At 47.2% G+C, this 21,158-nt stretch overlaps 1 protein-coding gene across 2 annotated transcripts in view; it reads right to left on the reverse strand.

The window, feature by feature from the left end:
* The window catches only part of LARP4B (La ribonucleoprotein 4B), a 77,146-nt gene that overhangs the window by 12,491 nt on the left and 43,497 nt on the right, over nucleotides 1–21,158 (reverse strand). For both annotated transcript variants that reach the window (XM_049626745.1, XM_049626744.1), the window contains 7 exons: nucleotides 17,217–17,320; nucleotides 13,354–13,464; nucleotides 11,835–11,888; nucleotides 11,541–11,750; nucleotides 8,921–9,027; nucleotides 8,146–8,397; nucleotides 3,985–4,030 (listed from right to left, as the gene is read on the reverse strand). In XM_049626745.1, coding sequence (XP_049482702.1) covers nucleotides 3,985–4,030; nucleotides 8,146–8,397; nucleotides 8,921–9,027; nucleotides 11,541–11,750; nucleotides 11,835–11,888; nucleotides 13,354–13,464; nucleotides 17,217–17,320 — 884 coding nt within the window. The remainder of the gene's footprint in view (nucleotides 1–3,984; nucleotides 4,031–8,145; nucleotides 8,398–8,920; nucleotides 9,028–11,540; nucleotides 11,751–11,834; nucleotides 11,889–13,353; nucleotides 13,465–17,216; nucleotides 17,321–21,158) is intronic.

Here is a 21,158-nt window from a genome sequence, read left to right on the forward strand (position 1 = left end):
AAAGGAAAGGAAAGGAAAGGAAAGGAAAGGAAAGGAAAGGAAAGGAAAAGAGAGAGAGAGAGAAAAGAAAGAAAGAAAGAAAGAAAGAAAGAAAGAAAGAAAGAAAGAAAGAAAAGAAAGAAAGAGAAGAAAAGAAAAGGAAAACTTGTGTTGCCTGAATCGATCAGTCGGTTAAGTGTCCAACTCTCAGTTTCAGCTCAAGTTCGTAAGATTAAGCCCCACACTGGGCTCCGCACTGACTGCAGAGCCCGCTTGGGATTCTCTCTCTCCCTCTCTGTCTGCCCCTTCCCTGCTTGCCTACACGCTTTCCCTCAAAATAAACATTAAAAATGGTGCACCTGGTTGGCTCCATTGGTTAAGCATCCTACTTCGGCTCAGATCATGATCTCGTGGTTCACAACTTTGAGCCCCGTGTCGGGCTCTGTGCTGACAGCGCAGAGCCTGGAGCCTTCTTCGGATTCTGTGTCTCCCTCTCTCTCTGCCCCTCGCCTACTCATACTCTCTCTCAAAAATAAAACCATTTAAAAACAATTTTTTAAAAAACCAAACATTAAAAAAACACCACAAATGCACCAAAAACAGTAAGATACCTAGGAATAAACCTAGCCAAAGAGGTGTAAGACCTACACTCTGAAAATTATAAAACACTGGTGAGACAAACTGAAAAGGACACAAAGAAATGGAAAGACATCCCATGCTCGTGGGTCAGAAGAATACTGTTAAAATGTCCAAGCTACCCAAAGCAATCCACACATTTGATTAAACCACTGTCAAAATAACAGAGCTAGAACAAACAAGCCTAAAATTTATATGGAACCACAAAAGACCCCGAATAGCCAAAGCAACCTTGAAAAAGAAAAGCTAAGCTAGAGGCATCACAATTCTGGACTTCAAGTTATATTACAAAGCTATAGTAATCAAGAGAGTATGGTATTTGGCACATAAACAGACACAGAGATCAAAAGAATGGAATAGAAAACCCAGAAATAAACCAAGAACAAAATAGGAAACCCAGAAATAAACCCACAACTGTGTGGTCAATTAATCTGTGACAAAGCAGGAAAGAAAAGCCAATGGGGGAAAAAACCAGTCTCTTCAACAAATAGTCTTGGGTAAACTCGACAGCAACATGCAAAAGAATGAAACTGGACCACTGTCTTACACCATACACAAAAATAAATTAAAAATGGATTTAAGACCTAAATGTGACATCTGAAACCATAAAAATTCTAGAAAAGAACACAGGCAGTAACCTCTTTGATACTGGCCATAGCAACTCCTTACTAGATACATCTCCTGAGGCAAGGGAAACAAAAGCAAAAATAAACTACTGCAACTTCATCAAGACAAAAAGCTCTGCACGGTGAAAGAAACAAACTACAAACCTAATAAAAGACGACTTTTGGAATGGGAGAAGATACCTGAAAATGACATATCCAATGATTTAGTATCTAAAATACATAAAGAACTTATAAAACTCAACACCCTAAAAACAAATAACCCAATGAATAAATAGAAGACATGAACAGACATTTCTCCAAAGAAGCCATCCAGATGGCCAACAGACATTATGAAAAGGTGCTCCACATCACTCATCATCAGGGAAATACAAATCAAAACGACAAGGAGATACCACCTCACACCTGTCAGAATGGATAAAATTTACAACACGTGAACCATCAGGTGTTGGTGAGGATGCAGAGAAAGGGGAACCTCTTGCACTGCTGGGGGGAACGCAAACTGGTGCAGCCGCACTGGAGAACAGTATGGAGGTTCCTCAAAAAGTTAAAAATAGAACTACCCTACAACCCAGCAATTGCACTACTGGGTATTTATCCAAAGAATACAAAAATACTAATTCAAAGGGATACATGCACCCTGATGTTTATTATCTACAGTAGCCAACCTATGGAAAGAGCCCAAGTGTCCAGTGACAGATGAAGGGATAAAGAGGCAACATGTATACAATGGAATTTTACTCAGCTATAAAAAAAAAGAAATGAAATCTTGCCATTTGCAAGAGAGTGCAATGCTAAGTGAAATAGTAAGAGAAAGACAAATACCATAGGATTTCACTCATATGTGGAATTTAAGAAACAAACAAGCACAGGGAAAAAAGTAAGAGAGAGAAGCAAACCAAGAAACAGACTCTTAACTATAAAGAACAAAGTTGGTTACCAGAGGGGACGAAAGAAGTGGGGGATGGACATGAGGGCACTTGTCATGACGAGCACGGGCGACACATGGAAGTGTCGAATCACTAGACTGTACACCTGAAACTAACGGAACACTTTAACTCCCGACAAAACTTTAAATACACAAATAAAATGCACTACAAGTTAAAAAAACAACCCCCACTATCTCTTTGGGGCATCCCTACCTGCCTCTCGCCTTTCCTATGGTCTACGGTTCAGGTGCGTTTTGGTGACTCACCGTCAGAACCCAGCTTACGCTTACCATCCACTCAGCTGCTCTGTGCTCTCTGTAACGCCCCAAAGCCCTAAGTTATGCAGCAGCCTGTGACCTCAAAGCAGGTTTCAGAGGTTTTATTGTAAACATCTGCATTTTTCTGAGATGAACACAGGTTTTTAGAAGACCACATTTCCAGGGATTCAGATTTCACAAAAATGTTACTAAATCTTGATTTTGCAGGAGTACTCAGGTAGGCAGCACTGTCTAGATGCGGGAGTTACAAAATGGCAGTGCCTTCAGGTGAGGTCCCGTCTTGAATGCAGTGTTTAACAGTGTTTTAGGATCTGAACAGCTTGAGACGAGGTGAATGAGGCCCTGCTCCCACAACCTGGTTGGTCCAAGTACACATACGCTATCATAGTCTCTAAATTCCTGAAGTCACCAGAACGTTCCAACGCAGCCACAGGTGCACTCCCCTTAATAAATGCACCTGCATCATGGGCCTGGCCTTCCAAGAGGCTCCCTGGTATGAACACGTGAGTCAGGTATGCAAAATGCAACAGGAATAAATGTCCCCTCTGAAGGCAATTTAGTAACCAATTGAGAGTAATTCAGTTCAGGGAACTAATATCTGAAGACATACTCTGATACCAGTCTTGTTAGTCCAAATGTTAGAAGAATTCATTAATTCCAACGGTAATCAGCCAATTTAAACTGCCTCACCAAAGGGTTCACCAAAACCTAGACTAAATCAACCAACACAGCAGAATTACGACTGTTTTATTAACTACTTATCTGTACTTTCTAACTAGACAGAGAAAATGTACCTTGTGTGACAGGAGAGCACATACTCACTGGCTCAGGGGGTGGACCAAGAATCTATTGAAGGTCCTTCCAGTCCTTGAAGTGCAAGGATGGACATCCTTCCATCCACCCACAGGTCCACATGAGCTAAGCTGGCATACTTCACATAGAAAGGTATGGATCCAACCCCACACCAAAGCCCAGAAGCATTATCTATAGGAGGAGCTACATAATCAACCCAAGCAAATGTGGCCATGCCTCCAGTACGCAGCCTTCGCTCGGGCCCACCCTTAGTGGGGTTGTTCTCACCATTAGAGCACAAGGCAGTAATGCTTTCCACATAGGAGATACAAAGTTAAGGGTTTTGAATGAAAAATACTGATGCACTAATTCCTACACAGGAAAGTTTATTCTGCTTGCCAGAACTATTAAATTCAGTTCATTTAACTAGTACTGTCCAGTTATCCACACACAGAAAACGCACAATGTGTGTGTAGACCACCGCGTGTGCACACTGTGGTCTTGGCTGTGCCTACTGCACAGCACACACACTGTCACGGTGTGGTGACATTCCAGACTCTTTAGTGACCAGTATTTTACAGTCACCTCCAACTTCTCCTCTTTAGGCTGCAATAATGTCAGTTATCACCTGATGCATATCAGATTAAGAGAAAACCTCTTAACCTTCATTCATGTAGTTAAATCTCACATTTAATATGAATTAGGCTTAAGAGTCTTGCAAAAGTGCCACGGACTAGATGTACTCACTGTCAGCTTCTCCTCCCGTTTCTTCCGGTAACCAAAGGAATTCTTCCTAGAAAAGAGGAAAGCAAAAGACTAATTTTTCCCCACCGGGAAGATTTTTCACTGAGCACAGGTACATGCACACTTATTCAGTCTTTATTCTTTTGTAATCTTTTACAGATGACTTTTGATTATAAAACCCCAACTTTAGGGGCACCTGGGTGCTCAGTCAGTTAAGCGACCAACTTCAGCTCAGGTCATGATCTCACAGTTCGTGGGTTCGAGCCCCGCGTCAGGCTCTGTGCTGACAGCTCAGAGCCGGGAGCCTGCCTCGGATACTGTGTCTTCCTCTCTCTCTGACCCTCCCCCGCTCTCATTCTGTCTCTCTCAAAAATAAACATTAAGAAAATGCTTTTTTAACCCCAACTTTAAGAAATATAAGCAAAATAATAATTTCATAGTAAAAGACTACAAGTGATGTCTACATGGAGAACTTAAAGAAAAACAAAAAGAAAAAAGAAAAAAAACATTTACTGACAAAGTTTTCCTAATACTCATTTAGAATTTTTGTTATGATAGAAATACCTGAACGTCCATTCAGTTGAAATGACAAGATATATAAAACCTGACAATGGGCCATCCAGGTGAACTGTTAAACACTGGTAATGAAATGTATCAGATGAATCATTAAAATGGAAAGACCCCGAAGTAGCCTGGCCTGCTCTCCCTCTCAGCCCCAACATGACCCACCGTGTCAGCCCCTCCCACTACCAATGGTCTACTCCAGGGTTTCCAAACCCCAGGCATTGCCTATCCCCAGCAGCCGGCTGCGCGCACAAGGCTCTAGATCTTTGCGGGCAAGTGCCCGGAGTCCATAGCATACTTTCATGCTGTGGATGGGCTTATGTGGCCTAAGAGTTCAGAGTAACTCATTTAGAGTTGTCTTTACTTACTTATCCCTTTGTCATTTCAACTGAATACACTTGTACAGTGTAAGCTGGAAAGGAGTTCAAAGAAATAATCTTGACTAATTCCTTTCCTTTACACAAAACCCACAAGCAGCCTTGCCCAGGATGGCCTAGCTAATTAGGACAGGCTGAGAGCCTTCCACTTTTGTGCCGAAAAAGGACACTCTGGGGCCTCTGGCTAGACCCTCTAGGAGAAGCAACAGTGCAAACTTCTAGGACTTCGGAGCAAAGCCACACCCTTTCCTTTAGAAAGTACTCCAGAAAGGTCCTGCTTTCAACTGGCTCCCAGTGGAGACTACATGCCGGACCATGGGACAGCAAGTGACCATGGACTCGAGCTGCCCATCAGAAATGGGGCACTGAGCCCCAGGGAAAAGCACAAACGCCAGCAACAGCTCTCGGTCCACTGCTGAAGCCTCCTCACGGGGAGTCCCTGAGAACAGTGATGGGGGTCGGGGGGGGGGGGGGGGGGGGGGGCAGGGTGGTCAGTTCCAGACTAGCACCAGGGACAGCTGTGCAGCGTGTGGACCCCTCCACTCCACTCCACAATCAAAAGTGCTCCCCAAGACCAGTGTGCAGGGGAATCTTTCCAGACCTAGAACTTCAAGCAACATTTGCTGCATCCTGTGTCTGGAGGCAGAAATAGCTCTGCAGCAGGAGGCTCAGGGTCTGGCTGGACAAAAGCCTCGCAGAGACTCGCCCTCAACGTATGGTGACGAGGAGCCCTTGGGAGGAGGCCCGGGGAAGAGACAGCGTGCACACACCTGCGACGCACACAGCACTTCAGACAAGACCCCGACAGCCGGGAGAGAAGAGGTGCATCTATCTCGGGCCAGGGCCCCAGGGGTGCAGCGATCACGTTGGGGCCCTGCCACCACGCCTGGCCCGTGTGTCCCTACCGGTGGGCCCTGGCTGGCTGACAGCACCGACCTTTTTTTGTCCTGGCTGGGCCTCCACCACTGTGTCCGCACCACAGGCATGTCTGTGGACATGGTGCCCGGGCCACCCGACCAGGCCAAGAGTGTCCTCAGAGGACAGTCCTACCTCAGGAGACGTAACACGGGCTCCAAGGTGAGCGTGGCACAGGGCTGGAGCGTGGAGCATAGGCGGGAGGACTCTTCGCTATCACACCTGACTTTTCACCAGCACCGTGCTTCCTTCCTGGGCCCACAACTCTGAGCCTGGCAGTCGCTCTCAGCACGTGACACACCTGAACCCAGCTGGCGGTCACTGCCACACAGGGTGGGAGAACCACAAGTGGTCCCAGGGGGCTGCCAGGGCCCCTCATATTGCTCCTTACCACCCAACAAAGTTAAAGGAAAATGAAACAAAACCTAAGAAAAAGAGGGACACCTGGGTGGCTCAGTCAGTTAAGTGTCCAACTCTGGTTCAGGTCACAATCTCACGGTTCGTGGGTTCGAGCCCTGTGTCAGGCTCTGTGCTGACAGCTCAGAGCCTGGAGCCTGCTTTGAATTCTGTGTCTCCCTCTCTCTGCCCCTCCCCTGTTCATGCCGTCTCTTTCTCTCTCAAAAATAAATAAACATTTAAAAAAATTAAAACAGAAAACAAAACCTAAGAGAAAGAGGGTTGCTGGTACAGGGGCACCGGCGGGGGACACAGCCACTTTGGCTTCCCCTCCAGCTGAAGACGCCTAGGCACCAACACCCTGTCCGTTGACATGGCAGGCGTGAGCACCAGGATGTCCCACGGGGGCAGCCGCAGTCTGGAGGGTGAGGGTAGCCCTCTGTTGGGAAAAGCGCAAGGCGGTTCCTGCTGTCCTGCAAAGTCCTACCGCAGAGCAAGATCACACGTGACTGTGTGGCCAGAGGTGGCCCACATGGGTCAGCCGGGTGCCCCTCAGTTTCCGCGACGCCAGGTGGCCCTGTCCTTCCACTGCCAGGACGCTTCCTGTGGAGCTTTTCCCAAGACGCCAGAGGGAGATGGGGAGGCAGAGAGTGGGCCTATGGACTTGCCCTCCCGCTGGTACTTCCTCTGAGCTGTCTTCTGAGGAGGACAGACCGGCACCCGAGGCATCACCCAGGTGGCAGGCGTGGCCTCCTTCAGGTCTGGCCTCAGCTCCGCAGGCCCTGCTGCAAGCCTCTGGTCTCTGCTGTCCCCCCCCCCCAGCCCCGTGGCTGGCCGCAGCCTCTGTGTGTCCTCAGCAACCTTCACCTCTCCAATACCCATCGAGCTGACTTTACGGCAAATGTCCTGGTGATGTGTGGCGGCAGGCTGCAGCCAGCCACTCAGTCCCCCGGCCCCACCCAGGCCAGACCGTGCAAACTGACGTGCTACCAATGCAGTGCACTGTGCCTCCGGGCCCCTCACATGCCCCAGAGCGCCAGGGACAGAGAGGAGCCCACACTGCAGGAACCTCTGTGTGCAGACACTGTGCTGATGTGCAACACTGCGAACATGTGCATCTAAAGTTTTCCAAGTTGGTGAAAGAAATGCTTAGGCGGGCTGAACCCGTGCAGGTTACCTGTCAGAAGGGATTTCCTTCCAGACAGCCGACCACCGAGAGACCAAACCGGACGACGCACTCACCTCCGCCTCTTCTAACCTTACTCCCAAACAGAGGAGGAAGGGGCAGGAGGCGGGACAGCACGCACGCTGCCTCAAGGAAAAGTACGGAGGTCCTGGGCACAGCCCGACATCAGAGGCACGGGAACGACCAGACACCGAGGGACCCAAGGTGTTAGTGTGTGTCCCACGGACAGCACGGGCACATCTCCACAGAGTGTGGCCAGCGGGCACCGCTTCACCAGTACGGCTTATTTTTCTAAATACATTTAGTACAAATGGTCTGGTCTGCCACAGCCTGGTCTGCCTGGCGCACAAGCCACTCACTACCATGGAAATGGAGCAAGGCTGAGATGCTGGGCCCCTACACAGGGAGGTGGGGGGGAGGAGGCCTCAGACCCGCAGCGTGGACACTGGTGTGTGCAAAGCTCCAAGTGTCCACCAACAACTGTGACCTAACGTGGTTCCTGTCCACCTGCAGCTCTCTCCACAATGTTATATAAAGAAGAGGAAGCCTGTCAAGTCTCTGCTCTCGAGTGACCCTCTGAGTAATTACATAAAACCTTTGATCTGATGCTGTGTACTGTATCTGAAGAGGAAATGCTAAACCACGCCTGCAGAGATGACACTGGACAACGTTCACAGCCTACTGGGACAGGCCGCAGCTGTCTGATAGCAGCTCGCAAGGACTCACCTCCCTCTCCCTAAACCAGGGGGAGATTCCGCACTGCTCTGCTCCACGCGACCAGACCCAACCTCCCTCTTGGCGTAGGCGGGAGGGTTCTGTATCCGTGTTCTAGGAGGACCTGTCTGCCGTGCCTGTGGGCTCCGAACGCCATTAATTAGACGGTCTGCAGTGAAGTTAAATATCGAAGGGCTTTCTAACAGTCCAGGTCCTCTCTCTGCACTGGGAATGGCATGGCGTAGATGAGATTTGCTAGGATTCCTGGAAACAGAAGGTTTGCACATGCTCAGTGTTAAAGCCATCGTGGCATCATAAAATGACCTTGCTAACATGAAATGACTCAACTAAAAGGTACTTTCTATTTAGAAAAAAACAGTACAAACGTTACTTAAGAAATAGTTAACGCATGCTATGTCCGCTAATGCGAATCTACAAAGTATCGACGTTCTGTGTTGCGGCGGCCCAGGTCCAAATTCAAAGCGGGCCCCCACGGCCACAAGCCGCAGAGCACCTGTGCCTTATGCAGGCACTCCGGCACACATCTCAGGGTATGACCTCAGTGCAATTCTAGGCTTCCAGCGGTTTCATCTCCACTGGTCACACGTGTCACAAGAGCCCGTCAGAAAGAGCTTCCCCATGTACTAAACGTGACTCGAGCAAGTGGGAAGGACTCCCCGCTTCAACACGGCTCATTCTGCTCCACTCAAGAGCACAGCACAGCGTGGCAGACCTCTTACCACAAACCCCGGGGAGCCACCACGTCTCCACCACTCGTGGAACTTGCCTGCTTCTTGGAGGGTACTGTCTGAGCGAAGTCAGAGGAGACGCTGCAGGTTTGAAGGTTGGAGACGTAAACCCATTTATAAATCCAGTATTTGGAAATGGAGTTACCTAGATTCATTAAAAACAAACAAGTCAGCAAGCCATAAACAGCCTTCACGCTGGCTAACGGTGCACCTCATGGTCGTTGGAGTTATTTCTCGACTTGCCAAGTAGGCTCTGCTCCAGTTAAGGCTTGAAATATTTCCCGGATGGAAAGAACATGGTGTTAGATTATTGCCAATGACCAATATTTCCTGAACCAGGCTGGGGCTGAGGCCTTCTTCTGGGCCGACTAAGGTGACCTCCCCAGAACAGCCCTCCAAGGAAGCCAACCTACACCTGTGGGGGCTGGAGCTAAGCATACGCTGTGACAGAAAGCAGATGTTAGACACAGCTTAGGACCAAATAAAATTGTTTGCTGATTAAAAAAAAAAAAAAAAAAAAAAAGCAACAGAGGGGAAACTCTGGCGGCAAAAGATACACTTAGAACTTTGTGAGAATCCTCAACATGCCATCTGAGAATAGCTGCCAGAGTGAGACTATTTAAAAATCTATCAATCACACAGGAACTAGATTTTAAATCACGTAAGATTGTGAATCATGGTAAGACCAGTTGTGACAAATCATTTCCTGTATGTATTCTTACATACAGAACTCTGGTATTTGAGTAATTCTGCTCAAGGGTTTAAAAATAAATTAGTCCCTTGGGGGCACTCAGGTGGCTCAGTCAGTTAAGCGTCTCACTTTGGCTCAGGTTATGATCTCACAGTTCGTGAGTTCGAGCCCCGTGTCAGGCTTTGCAATAACAGTTCAGAGTCTGGAGCCTGCTTTGGATTCTGTGTCTCCCTTTCTCTCTCTGCCCCTCCCCCACCCATGCTTGCTCACTCACTCTCAAAAATAAACATTTTTTAAAAATAAATAAGTAAGTCCCTAACCCAATCATTTGACATTACTTGCTGAGAATGAACAGGTACTATCTCTTCACATCTGCTCCAAATGACACAGTGTGCTTTTGAGCAAGCAAAAGGCCTCATTCCTGAACCAGGGTCAAAGGAACCACCTGAAATGGCCAACCGACTCCTAGTGCCAGACAGGCACAGACGCGATGAGAGCGGTCCGAAAAGCCACGTAACTCCAGAGGAAGCAGACAGCACAGTGCGCCGGCTGGCCTCCCCTGGAGAAATTCTTCAATGCCAGAGCTCAAGGACTCTACTCCCCGTTACGGTTCTCTCATGATCTGCCGGCCACATGGCCACTGGTACCTTCAACAGAACATAGCATTTTTAGCATGGGGGGGAGGGGGAGAAACCTTGTCTGCAGTGTCTCCAGACCTCAGGCCCTGATGGTGCCCATGACCACCTCTCCCTACTCCTGTGGCCCCACAAGCCACAGGCACAGAGTGCGCGGCCTCAGGACACACCGGAGACGCCACACAGCCTGGCTTCCCCTCTGAGCTCCCTGCCTCAGCCTCCATTTCAGCTCAGAGACACCCAGCACGCCAGCCGCCCGGTGCCCCCGCACACCCACTGGCTCTCCTACAGCCCCCTTCCTTCCACCTCCTGATGAGCTCAGCAGAGAGGACATCACACCAGGTGAGCCCCCACTGTAAGCTTCACAGTATTCTGTCCAGGTCCCGTTTTCCCAGTTCCCGCCCGCCTGCCTGACACCATGGTTTTTCCCAGGCTGCGTGCTCTTAGGGACGCTCATCTGCACATGTGCGACAGGCACGGACACCCCCAACCCCACCTGAGTTGCTGCTCCTCTCTAACAAGAGCCCCACATGACGTCCCCACATGGTGGGGCCTGGCTCACAGGCCTCTGCCGCATCCCCCACGTGACCCCAGCCCCACACAGCTTTCCCCAGCTCAGTCCATAGTCACACCCTCGAGGCTTCCCAAATACAACCTTCCACACGTTGTGCCCTTCCCTGTCTCTGGCCCCACCGACACCTGCCCTGCGGCCTCATGCAAGGAGGGCCTGTCCATCAGCCCATCCCCACTGTCCATGGTGGGAGCCCAACGACCGGGGCTGATCACAGTCCTGATTCTGTCCCATGCCCAGCCGGGGCCCGCCTGACCTCTCTAAGCTCTCCAGCGACACAGCTGGGGAAAACCACCTGGACCCACTACACAGGCCAGTCAGTCTGGGGCTGGTGGGAAGAATAAAGCTATAGGTCTCCTTGTCCTCCACTGTTAGAAGCCTGTTAAAACATCTGAGTCCTTAAAAGTGTCTCCCCTGGCACCCCCTGTGCTCAGAAGTAACCCCGTCATCCCAAAGCTCGGATCACGTTTTGTGTTTTACTGGAACTACACGGCTTAGGAAGGTGCTGCTACACAGGAAGGCAGGTGGACCCCGCCAAGAATCAAGATTGGAGCCTTCAACTTTTTCAGTGTACACAGCGGCACACTGATCTCCCGATTAAATTGAGGTCTGCCACAGGACCCGAGGGTCCGTTTCACCACGGCAGACTGTAGACCCATCCGGTTCCCCTAGAGGCCCGGGGCCCCACCCTTCTGAGCACCTGGTGCAGTGCCCACCACAGAACCTCCGGCTGCATAAGCTCCAAACACTGCAGGACTCACCAGCGGCGGATCAAGATAGCTGTGTGTGGCCGACCACGTCTGGGGAGCAATCAGGCTGTACAGGGGGAACTGCTGCTGAGGGCTGTAGACCGGAGGTAAGTAAAAGGAGGCTGTGTAGCGTTGCTGCGCGTAAAGGCTCATGTCCAGAGGTCTAAATCCATTCTTTGGCAAAAATGTGTTTATAGCTATTGCCTTTGCTTTTATCCGTGCCTGTGTGAAGACACAGAAGTGTCTGTGAGAATACTGAAGAAGTGATTTGCAAATACAGAGAGTCTAACGAGTGGTCTTGCTTACCTTAATTGGTTTTCCTTGAAAAGTCTTGACTTCTTCTCGAAGATATTTGTAAGCCTGAGGGCAAAACCATCCACAATACCACTGTGTTATTCATCTTAGAAACACAAGGAACTGGCAGGTAACTCACTACCTGAGCTAAGGAATGGGGTCATCAAAATACGACGGACAGAACCTAGAATGGGGAATCTTAACCTACTCTGAGTCAATGGTTCCTTAAAAGAACCTCTAAGAGTGAGGGAGCCTCCAGCAAACAGTCTCATGCTCAACATGTGACCATGATTCGAGCAGGACTAACAGACACCGTAGAGCCTCCTCCCACAGGCCACCAGCCAAGGGTCCTGACCTGCAGGTAACAATGGATACCAAGTCCCCAGTCATAACCCCAATCTGAAAATGGAATTACACAGTTCAGGAGAAGAAAACACTGAGATTGCAATATTCCGAAGTCCCTGCCTACGTGGCTCCTTATTCTTCTCCCAAGTGCACTCCTTAAGGCTCTGAGCCACCTGATCTGACCTGGGCCCGTCGCACGCGCCCTCCTGGTGAGGACAGCTCGCACCTGCCGCGCTCACAGCTCCTACCTGTCTCCAACTGCCCAGCTCCTCCTCTGTCCTTTCCCTTCCAGCCCATTAACACCCATCCTTCAGGTTTCTCTCTTCTGAACTTCACTGCATTCATGTCACGTAACACATAATATACACAGCTGACCCTCAAACACGGGTTTGAACCACAAAGGGCCACCCACATGCAGACTGTCGAGAACTACAGGACAGTACTACAAATGCATTTTCTCCTACTTATGATTTTCTTAGCAGTATTTTCTCCAGCTTATTTTATTCTAAGAACACAGTATATAAGAGACAAGGTAGGAGTTAGTCAATTGTTTATGTTATCAGGAAGACTTCAGGCAGCCCAACAGTAGACTAGCAACAGTTCACACTTCGGAGAATCAATCATTACACGTGGACTCCCCACCATGCGGGGTCGGCATCCCTAACCTCCACGCTGTTCAAGAGCCACCCGTACTGGCAATCCCTTTAAGCACATTAACGTTTCCCCCAGCAAGACTCCTCCTTGAAGGGCAGAGAGACCATCATAACTCCCTGCCTCTCCTCCCAGAGGGCCGCAGGGCCGTTTCAACTGTCTTACGACACACAGGGACACCTGGTGAAAGTTAAGGTGGTTTTCCAATTTCCCAAAACACTTTCCAAGTATTATAACTTTTCTCCACCGGAGAAAAGAAAACATAAAAGAAAAGAACTCATTTTCACATGCTGTTCATCTTACATGTCCTTAAGAAATAACGTCATACGTTTTACATATTGCTACAAAAACTATCTGCACAAACACACCTATTTCAGTTTCTACAACATGATTTCCCCTGCACTTTATATCATCAAACTTAGCGCCACAATGCAACAGTAATCTCAACACCCACAGTCAGGCCCCCTATGTACAACTTAGGTTAAGTATTAAGTACTGGTAACGCTGGGCTTCAACAGCGGTGGGAAGGACTTACCTGCTGTGCATCAGCTTCTGTTTCAAATGTAATAAACCAATTATCATTATAGGCAAATTCACAGTTTATGAATTTCGGTAAATTGTCTCCTTTGAACAGTGCTTCTACTTCCTACAGGGACAGAGAGGCAGAAATTAATTCTCGGCTACGCCGCATCTGTCCTTACCAAATAGAAACGGTATGGACACTGGAGGACAGATTCTTAGACACAGAGTCCAACATACTGATGGCTAGTAAACCTCTTCCAGAAGAGCAGAGGTGCTGAGTGTGGCTTCCAGAATCAGGTCCCCACTGCCACAGAAAGTAAATCCACTACGTACCAAGTGCTTTTCTTAGGACCAAGGTCCCTTTAAGGTAAATTAACGTGCTGACATCGCTGCACTGCACTAGAGAGCTGGTAACTACACACCTGGGGAAGGAGGGTGGTAACCTGAGAAATTTAAACATTAGCTGAACTTTTGGTTTTGGCCAAGACGGGCCAGATTTATGCTCCCCAAAACCAAAGACAAAATGTAGGAAAAGACAGTTTCAGAAAGCAGAGCTCAGGCCATACAGGGCAGATGAGCCCGCGAGCGCCCAGCTTGGGCCCGGAGTCCCCATGGAGACCCCACAACTCAGTGCCAGGAGGTGAGCGCTGACGCATCCCCACGAGTCCAGGGCTCTCAGTGGGGCTCGGTGTGCATCAACAGCCCCTGAAATGACCAGAGGGAACAGCAGCAGAGCTTGCCGGGACGGGGGTGGGGGAGTGTCTCCCCACCAGACACAGTGGGAAAAACTCCCAACTCACAGGACCTCAGGCAGTGCACACAGAAGGGCCCGGCTGCAGTGTGCGGAAGAACGAAGAACCGGCCTGGAGTGAAGGCAGCCTGGCTCCCACCTAACAATATGCCTAAAGGGTCAAACTGAACCTCAAACAAAGCTCAAAAATGACTACAGGGGAAGAATACAAAGACATTTAGGACCCAATAACACAAAATCCAAATGCCTGGCCTCCATTCAAAATTCACCAGATACACAAAGAAATGAGAAAATATGACCTAAGGGAGGGAAGTCCATCAAATTAGACCCCGAACTGATACAGATGACAGAATTAAAAGGCAAGGATATTAAAATAGTTGTTAGACATATATTCTATATTCACAAAAGTAAAGACTGAACATGTTAAATAGAGATATGGAAGAAGAAAGAAATAAAGACCCAAAATGAACTTCTGGAATGAAAAATGCACTAAGTAGGATTAATGGTTAGTTAGAACTTTGAGAAAAAAAAAAAAAAAAAAAAAGAAGGGAGAAGAGAAAAACTATTTGAAGAAATAATAGCTCAGGACACTTCAAGTACAAGAAACTTACCAGCTACATCAAGGTGTATCACAATCAAATTGCCTAAAATCTTCAAGGCAGTAAGAAAAAAGAACAGTCACTACATACAGAGGAATGGAGACAAAAATGAAGTACCCATCCTCAGAAACAACGCACACCAGAACACAGAAGAACATCTTCAAAACGCAGGAAGGATAAACAATCTTGTCAATCCTGGATTCTACACCCAGAGAAAATATCTTTTATAAAGGACAGTAAAATAGACATTTTCTCAAACACACAAAAGCTGAAAAAACTCACTACCAGAAGACCTGCATCCCAAGAAATAAAGGAATAGCCAGGCAGAAAGGAAGCTAAAAGGAAGTCTAGATCTAGACATGGAATGAAAAGCACTGTAAATGGTACATGGTGGATAAATATGAAACACATCTTTCTTATTTTTAATCTCTTTAAAAGAAAATTGACTCGTTTAAAGCAAGCACAACAACAAAGCACTATGTGGTTTAGGACTACACAGAATTTCTGAGCACAGACGGGCGTGAGAAGTGGGGGACCATCCCAGAAAGGTGAACAAGTGGTACTGTATTAAGTAAAGGCAGATGCTGATACACTTAGGTGTCGACTACAAACCGTAAAAGCCGCCACTAAAACAAAGAGTTATATCTAATAAGCCAAAAAGGGAGATAAAAACCACGTTAACCCGAAACAAAGGGAGGCAAGAAAACAAGAACAGTATAGACAAAGAAAACAAGCAGCAAGATGCTAGATTTCAACCCAATCACACAGTTAGTCACTTCCAGGATAATGGCGCCAGCTCCGCACTCAGAAGCAGAGATCTCCGGGGTAAGGAAGGCGCGACCCAACTGTGGGAGGGTCACAAGAAGTGCCCGCTAACCACGAAGACACGGACGGGCTACGTTAACACAAAGACGATGCACTGTGCCTACAGTAACACAACAAAGCTGCAGCGGCTATGTTAACACCAAAGTCGATTCCAGAGCAAAATACTGCCAGGGAAAACAGGGCCATCTGATAAAAGACAGTTCATCGCCCAAATCAACTATAATTTAAAAACTTTTCTGAGCACCAACAAGCACATGGCTGCTTTCCGAAGACTGCTGGCCACCGGCCCCCAAAAGGGGCTCTCTGCCACCTGTGCTCGGGGCGGCCTCCTGTCCTCTCACTTGGCTTCGCATGACCACATCTGTCCCCGTTTCTTTACTTGGTCAACGTTTAATTTATCATAGTTTCCTCTGAGCCTTCTCTCTTAAAATTTCCATGGTTCAAGTTTTACAACACGTGTAGGATATGCTGTTTGGAATAATATAAATACACCACGATCAGTGTCCGCAATGAAAAGTAGAAAATTCTTCTTGGTTAGAGTCTTTACAAGTATCTTACAGGACCTATGTCTTAAATACTATTGTGAGTTAATACAGGCACCCAAACTGGCAGGAAGAAACAGGATGATCCTTCATATTTGGAACCTTAAAAAGAGGACCAAAAATTCAATCCAATTTCTTTTTCTTCACATACTATAATACAGAATGAGTAAAAACGAGCCTCAGTTGAACAGAAAGTAAACCCTGCTAGAACAGTGCCATACGCGAGAAGGTGTGATTTTTTAATCCTATCAGAGATTTGTTAGAACTCTCACCTTTGTTACACTCCACCAGGAACTGTCCTTCCTAAGCCTGCACGTACACTAATCTATCTTCCCTACGGAGAAGGTAGAGAATGTCCACAGCATGACTGACCCAGGCCTAACTCATGGAAGACCCAGGACTAACAAAGCAAACTTCTGGGTCTTGAAGTGTCCGCACAGCAGCCAGCTGGCACGCTCTAACCAGGCCAAGAGCCGCCTCTGTTAGAGCCCCACCTCACGGCTTTTCATCGTCCCAGGTGTGGCCAGCGGGTTCCACTGGCCTGCAGGGTTTCCACAACGCGCCCCAGCATGAGCATCTGCACGAGTAACACATTTTCCAGCAAAGCAGTGACAGCACGTCACTCTTCAGGACTCTTAAGCTATCAAATACTGTAGTTTCCTAAAATTACTGCCTAAGTCGGTACTACTCAAGTTTTGATCTCCAGGCCCCGTTTCCACGGAAGGGACGTGCCTGCCTCCCCCTGTGCCAGCATCAGCCCTGATGTGGGCAGGCCAGCCGGCCGGTCCAGGCACTCGTTACCGCACATTCTCTCAACAATTCCGAGTTCCCCTCTCGTCGTGGAGATGCTTGTCCTGAAAACTTATTTAACATAAAAACCTGTTCCTTGTCTTAACTTGTGGGTTTATTATTTTTAACGAGTATTTAAACCTTTCTCACTTTTAACTTCTAAATAGTGAGTTACCAACTCTCCTGTACTGTGTAGCGTGAAGTACGCGGTGGAGTTGTGGGACACTATCAGCGTGTAGGTCCTGCGAAGAAAGCATCGCTGTGCATATTCTTAAAAATATACCCCCCCCAAAACACAGAAATACACAAAAATAAACAAAAAACCCACACAAAAAACGTGCAAGCGTGCTTTGGAGGAGAGAGGACTTACTTCCACAGGGGTGGACTCGGAGATTTCACGCAGTATCACGATGCAGCGGTTCTGATTTGGCCTTACTTTTTCTCCCTTCTCGTCCACTTGGACTAAAGGTAAAGCTACAAAGAGAAGAAAAATGAATGGTAAAACACAAATACTAAAGCTGACTAACCATTTGTACGCTGTTATAAACACTCCTGTGCAGTGTGCTACATTATATTTACTAAATGCACCGAAGAAACCCGCATACAGTGGGTCACTGTGACACAGACCACCAGAAGTTTTTAAACCCGTCCTGCATGTTACAGTTCTCTAAACAAAGGAACATGGGAATTCAAAAAGTCCTTTAAGAGCTACAGTAAATTTAACACCCTGTACCACAGATTCTAAAGAAAAACAACTAAATGGAGATCACAACTCAGAGTTAACTGGCTTCCTATTTCCACGAGTCCCTATCATAAAATAATTTTCTGTCCTATTATGACTCTCTATTTTAAACTCACAAGAAGGTGCCACATGTGCCTCACCCAGCTTTTTCCAGGGACGATACACCCACCGTCAACACAAGGAAGCTGGTGTTGGGGCAATGGTGTGCACACAGGGACAGGCCTGAATCAGACCTCACCAGTGCTTACATGCACTCCTTTTCGTTATATTTTGTTTTTAAGGTGTCGTGTCTACGAAACCGTATTGTGTACGATCAGAATCGGGGCTCAGTGCTGTCCACCCCGACGAGCTCAAGTTAGCAACATCAGGAATGGAAGAATGACTGTACTACAGGTTCTATTCATATTTAAAAGGATCATAAGGAAATATGAAAAGCTCACACTAATAAGTTAGACTACTTACATGAACTAGAAACATCCGTAACAATACACACCACCAAAGCACACCCTAAAAAGACAGTCACCAGAACAGGCCTGGATCTAAAAGAGAACTCAAGGCCCAGACAGTGTCCTTGGAGAATCCTATCAAATATTTAAGAAAAACATAAACCAATCCCACAGGACAACCTCTTTCAAAACAGCAAAGGTAACACACTCTAATTCAACCCATGAAACCAGAAGTTCTCTGCTCTCCAATAAACTAAACAAAGACATCAAAAGCAAGAAAACTATGCACCAATACCCCTGTGAATACAGATTAAAAATTCTTACCAAATTTTGCCAAATTGAATCCCACAATATCTAAAAAATGGTAATAAATCATGACAAGCAGGATTTATCTCTGTAATGAAAGGGTGGTGTATTAAGCAATCGAAAATTAAGCAATGTAATTCACCACGTTAATGGAGTAAAAAACAAACATAAAAAGCCATACAATTACCTCACATATACAGACAAAGTATCTGGCAAAATCCAACATTACCCCCCAAAATACTCAGCAAATTAGGAATGGAAGGGAAACCTCACTCAAGAAAAATCAGCATCTAGCATCACACTTACTGAAGACAGGACAAAGCAACACCACTGTCCCCTCCATGCCTGGTCACCACTGTACCAGAGGTTCCAGCAAGGGCAGTCAGGCAAGAATCAGTATATCAGAATGGATATAAAGAGGGAAAACTCTTTATATTCATAGGCCTATATATTCATAGGCCAACAGGCTCATTTCTATGCAGAAAATCTGATAAAATCTCCAAAACAACTAGAATTACAGTTTAACAAATTTGTAGTATGCAAGATCAATATACAAAAATAAATTACAGGGGTGCCTGGGTGGCTCAGTCGGTTGAGCGTCCGACTTTTGGTTTTGGCTCAGGTCATGATCTCATGGTCTGGGAGTTCAAGCCCTGTGTCAGGCTCTGTGCTGACAGCCCGCAGTCTGCTTGAGATTCTCTGTCTCTGCCCCTCCCACATGCGCTCTCTCTCTCAAAATAAATAAAGTTAAAAAAAAAAAAAAAAAAGAATTGTGTATCTACATACTAGCTCCAATTGGAAATTGAAATTAAAACATTATTTAAAATTGTGTCCAAAACAGGAACGGTTATAAATCTGGTAAGATATGGAAGTCTCTACACTGAAAACTACAAAATATTACCAAGAGAAAAAACTTAAAACTGTAAACAAATGGAGAGATACTCTGTGTTCATGGAATGTAAAACTCACTGTTGTTATGATGTCAATTCTCCCCAAATTGATGTATGGATTCAGCGCAATCCCAGTAAAAATACCAACTGGCCTTTCTGAAACTGAAATGTGGATTCTAAAAGCCATATGGAAATGCAGACCATTTCGAAGAGCCGAAACAAAGTTAGGAGATTTTGCACCTACTTTAAGACTCCCTATAAAGCCAGAACAATGAAGACACTGGTGCCGGTGTTCAAACCTACAAGCAGATCAAGGACACAGGGCCCCGGGTGTAGGGACAGATGATCCCAACAAGCGCACAAAGCACAGCTCAGGGGAGAAGGGAGTCCTTCCAGCAAACGGCATGGGGACAGTGCACACCCACATGTGCAGGGGCAGAGAATTTAGATCCCTACCTCGAACCACATACAAAAATTAGCTTCAAAGGGAACACCTAAAAATGACCTAAAAATGCTAACCCTACAACTGTAAAGCTTCTGGGAGAAACCTTTGTGACTTTGGACTAAGCACAGATTTCTTAGGTACAACACCAAGAGCAAGATCCATAAAAGAAAAAAATTAATCAAGGGACTACACAAAAAATTCAAAACTGTTTTTCAAGAGACACTATTATTATTAGAAGAATAAAAATGAGAAGCTAGAGACTAGGAGAATGTATCTGAGCTTCTATCTGGAACACAGATAATACACATCTCAAACGACCCCCCCACCCCCACCCAATCTCCGATATAAGGAAGGTGGTGGGTGGAGGGGGCGTGTGAACAGACACTTCAGCAAAGACATAAAGAGGGCCAACAAGCAGGTAAAAAGATGGCCCGGTGCCACAAGGCAGCAGGGAGACAGAAACCAAAGCCACGATGAGGTGAGCGCCACGCGCCACGAGAACACAGGGCACAGAGGTGCCTGTGCGCAGCAAGGGCCCACACCTCCCACCCTGGGAATGGGCCGACAGGTTCACAAGCTGCAACACGTCCAGCTGCTGACCAAGACGGACGGAAGCCTCAGTCCGCACGGAGACTCTCACACCAGTGCTCAAGGCATTTACTTGTAGTCACAACCCAGGAATAACCAAGCCCACAGACTGGGGGGTGACTAATCCAGATGTGCTCTATCTACTGCATGGAATACGGCTCAGCAGTAATCGTGCTGAGTGTCAGAAGCCAGACCGGGGGGGGGAGGGGGGGGGGGGGGGGGGGGGGGTTGGGGGATGCTATTGGATGACTGATTCCATTTACATAAAGTTTTTAGAAAATGCAAACTAGTCTGTAGTGACAGCAAATGAGTGGTTGTCTGTGGGGGCAGGAAACTCCCGGGGGTAACAGGAGGGTCGTCATCTTGATTCTGGCAGTTGAGTTCAGTGTGTGTGTGTGAGAGAGAAGATGTGCAGCTTCCCTAATGTACACTTAAAGCATGCATATCTGAGGTCCGTAAACTCTACTTCAATAAAGCCGTAAAAACCAAACCAGCAGCAGGGACCGGCGAACCTCTCCATGCCTCTCATACCCGTCCTATCCCAGTCCATGTGCCCCCTTAAAAGCCCCTTTACCCAGGGGTCAGTCCCGCTCAGGTACGTCCACTCTCACACCTGCACCTCTGAGCCGAGGAGACACAGTTCTGTTCTCCACACACCTGAACTTGGGATCCACGGGAGCATCTTGTCCACATCTGAAATATGCTTGCAGATTCAGCATTAGAACTTTAACACTGATTCTTACTGAAAACACAGGCCCAGTTCACTTTACTGGTTCTAGTGGCCACGTTGTGGCTCTATCACAATGTATTTCTTCATGCTCTGGTGACAAATATCTGAGTCTATTTTTAAATTAGCAACTTCAACTGCATGAAGTATAAAAAAAAAATCTGAACC

This window comes from Panthera uncia, chromosome B4 (genome assembly GCF_023721935.1).
Source record: "Panthera uncia isolate 11264 chromosome B4, Puncia_PCG_1.0, whole genome shotgun sequence".
Classification (NCBI taxonomy): domain Eukaryota; kingdom Metazoa; phylum Chordata; class Mammalia; order Carnivora; family Felidae; genus Panthera; species Panthera uncia.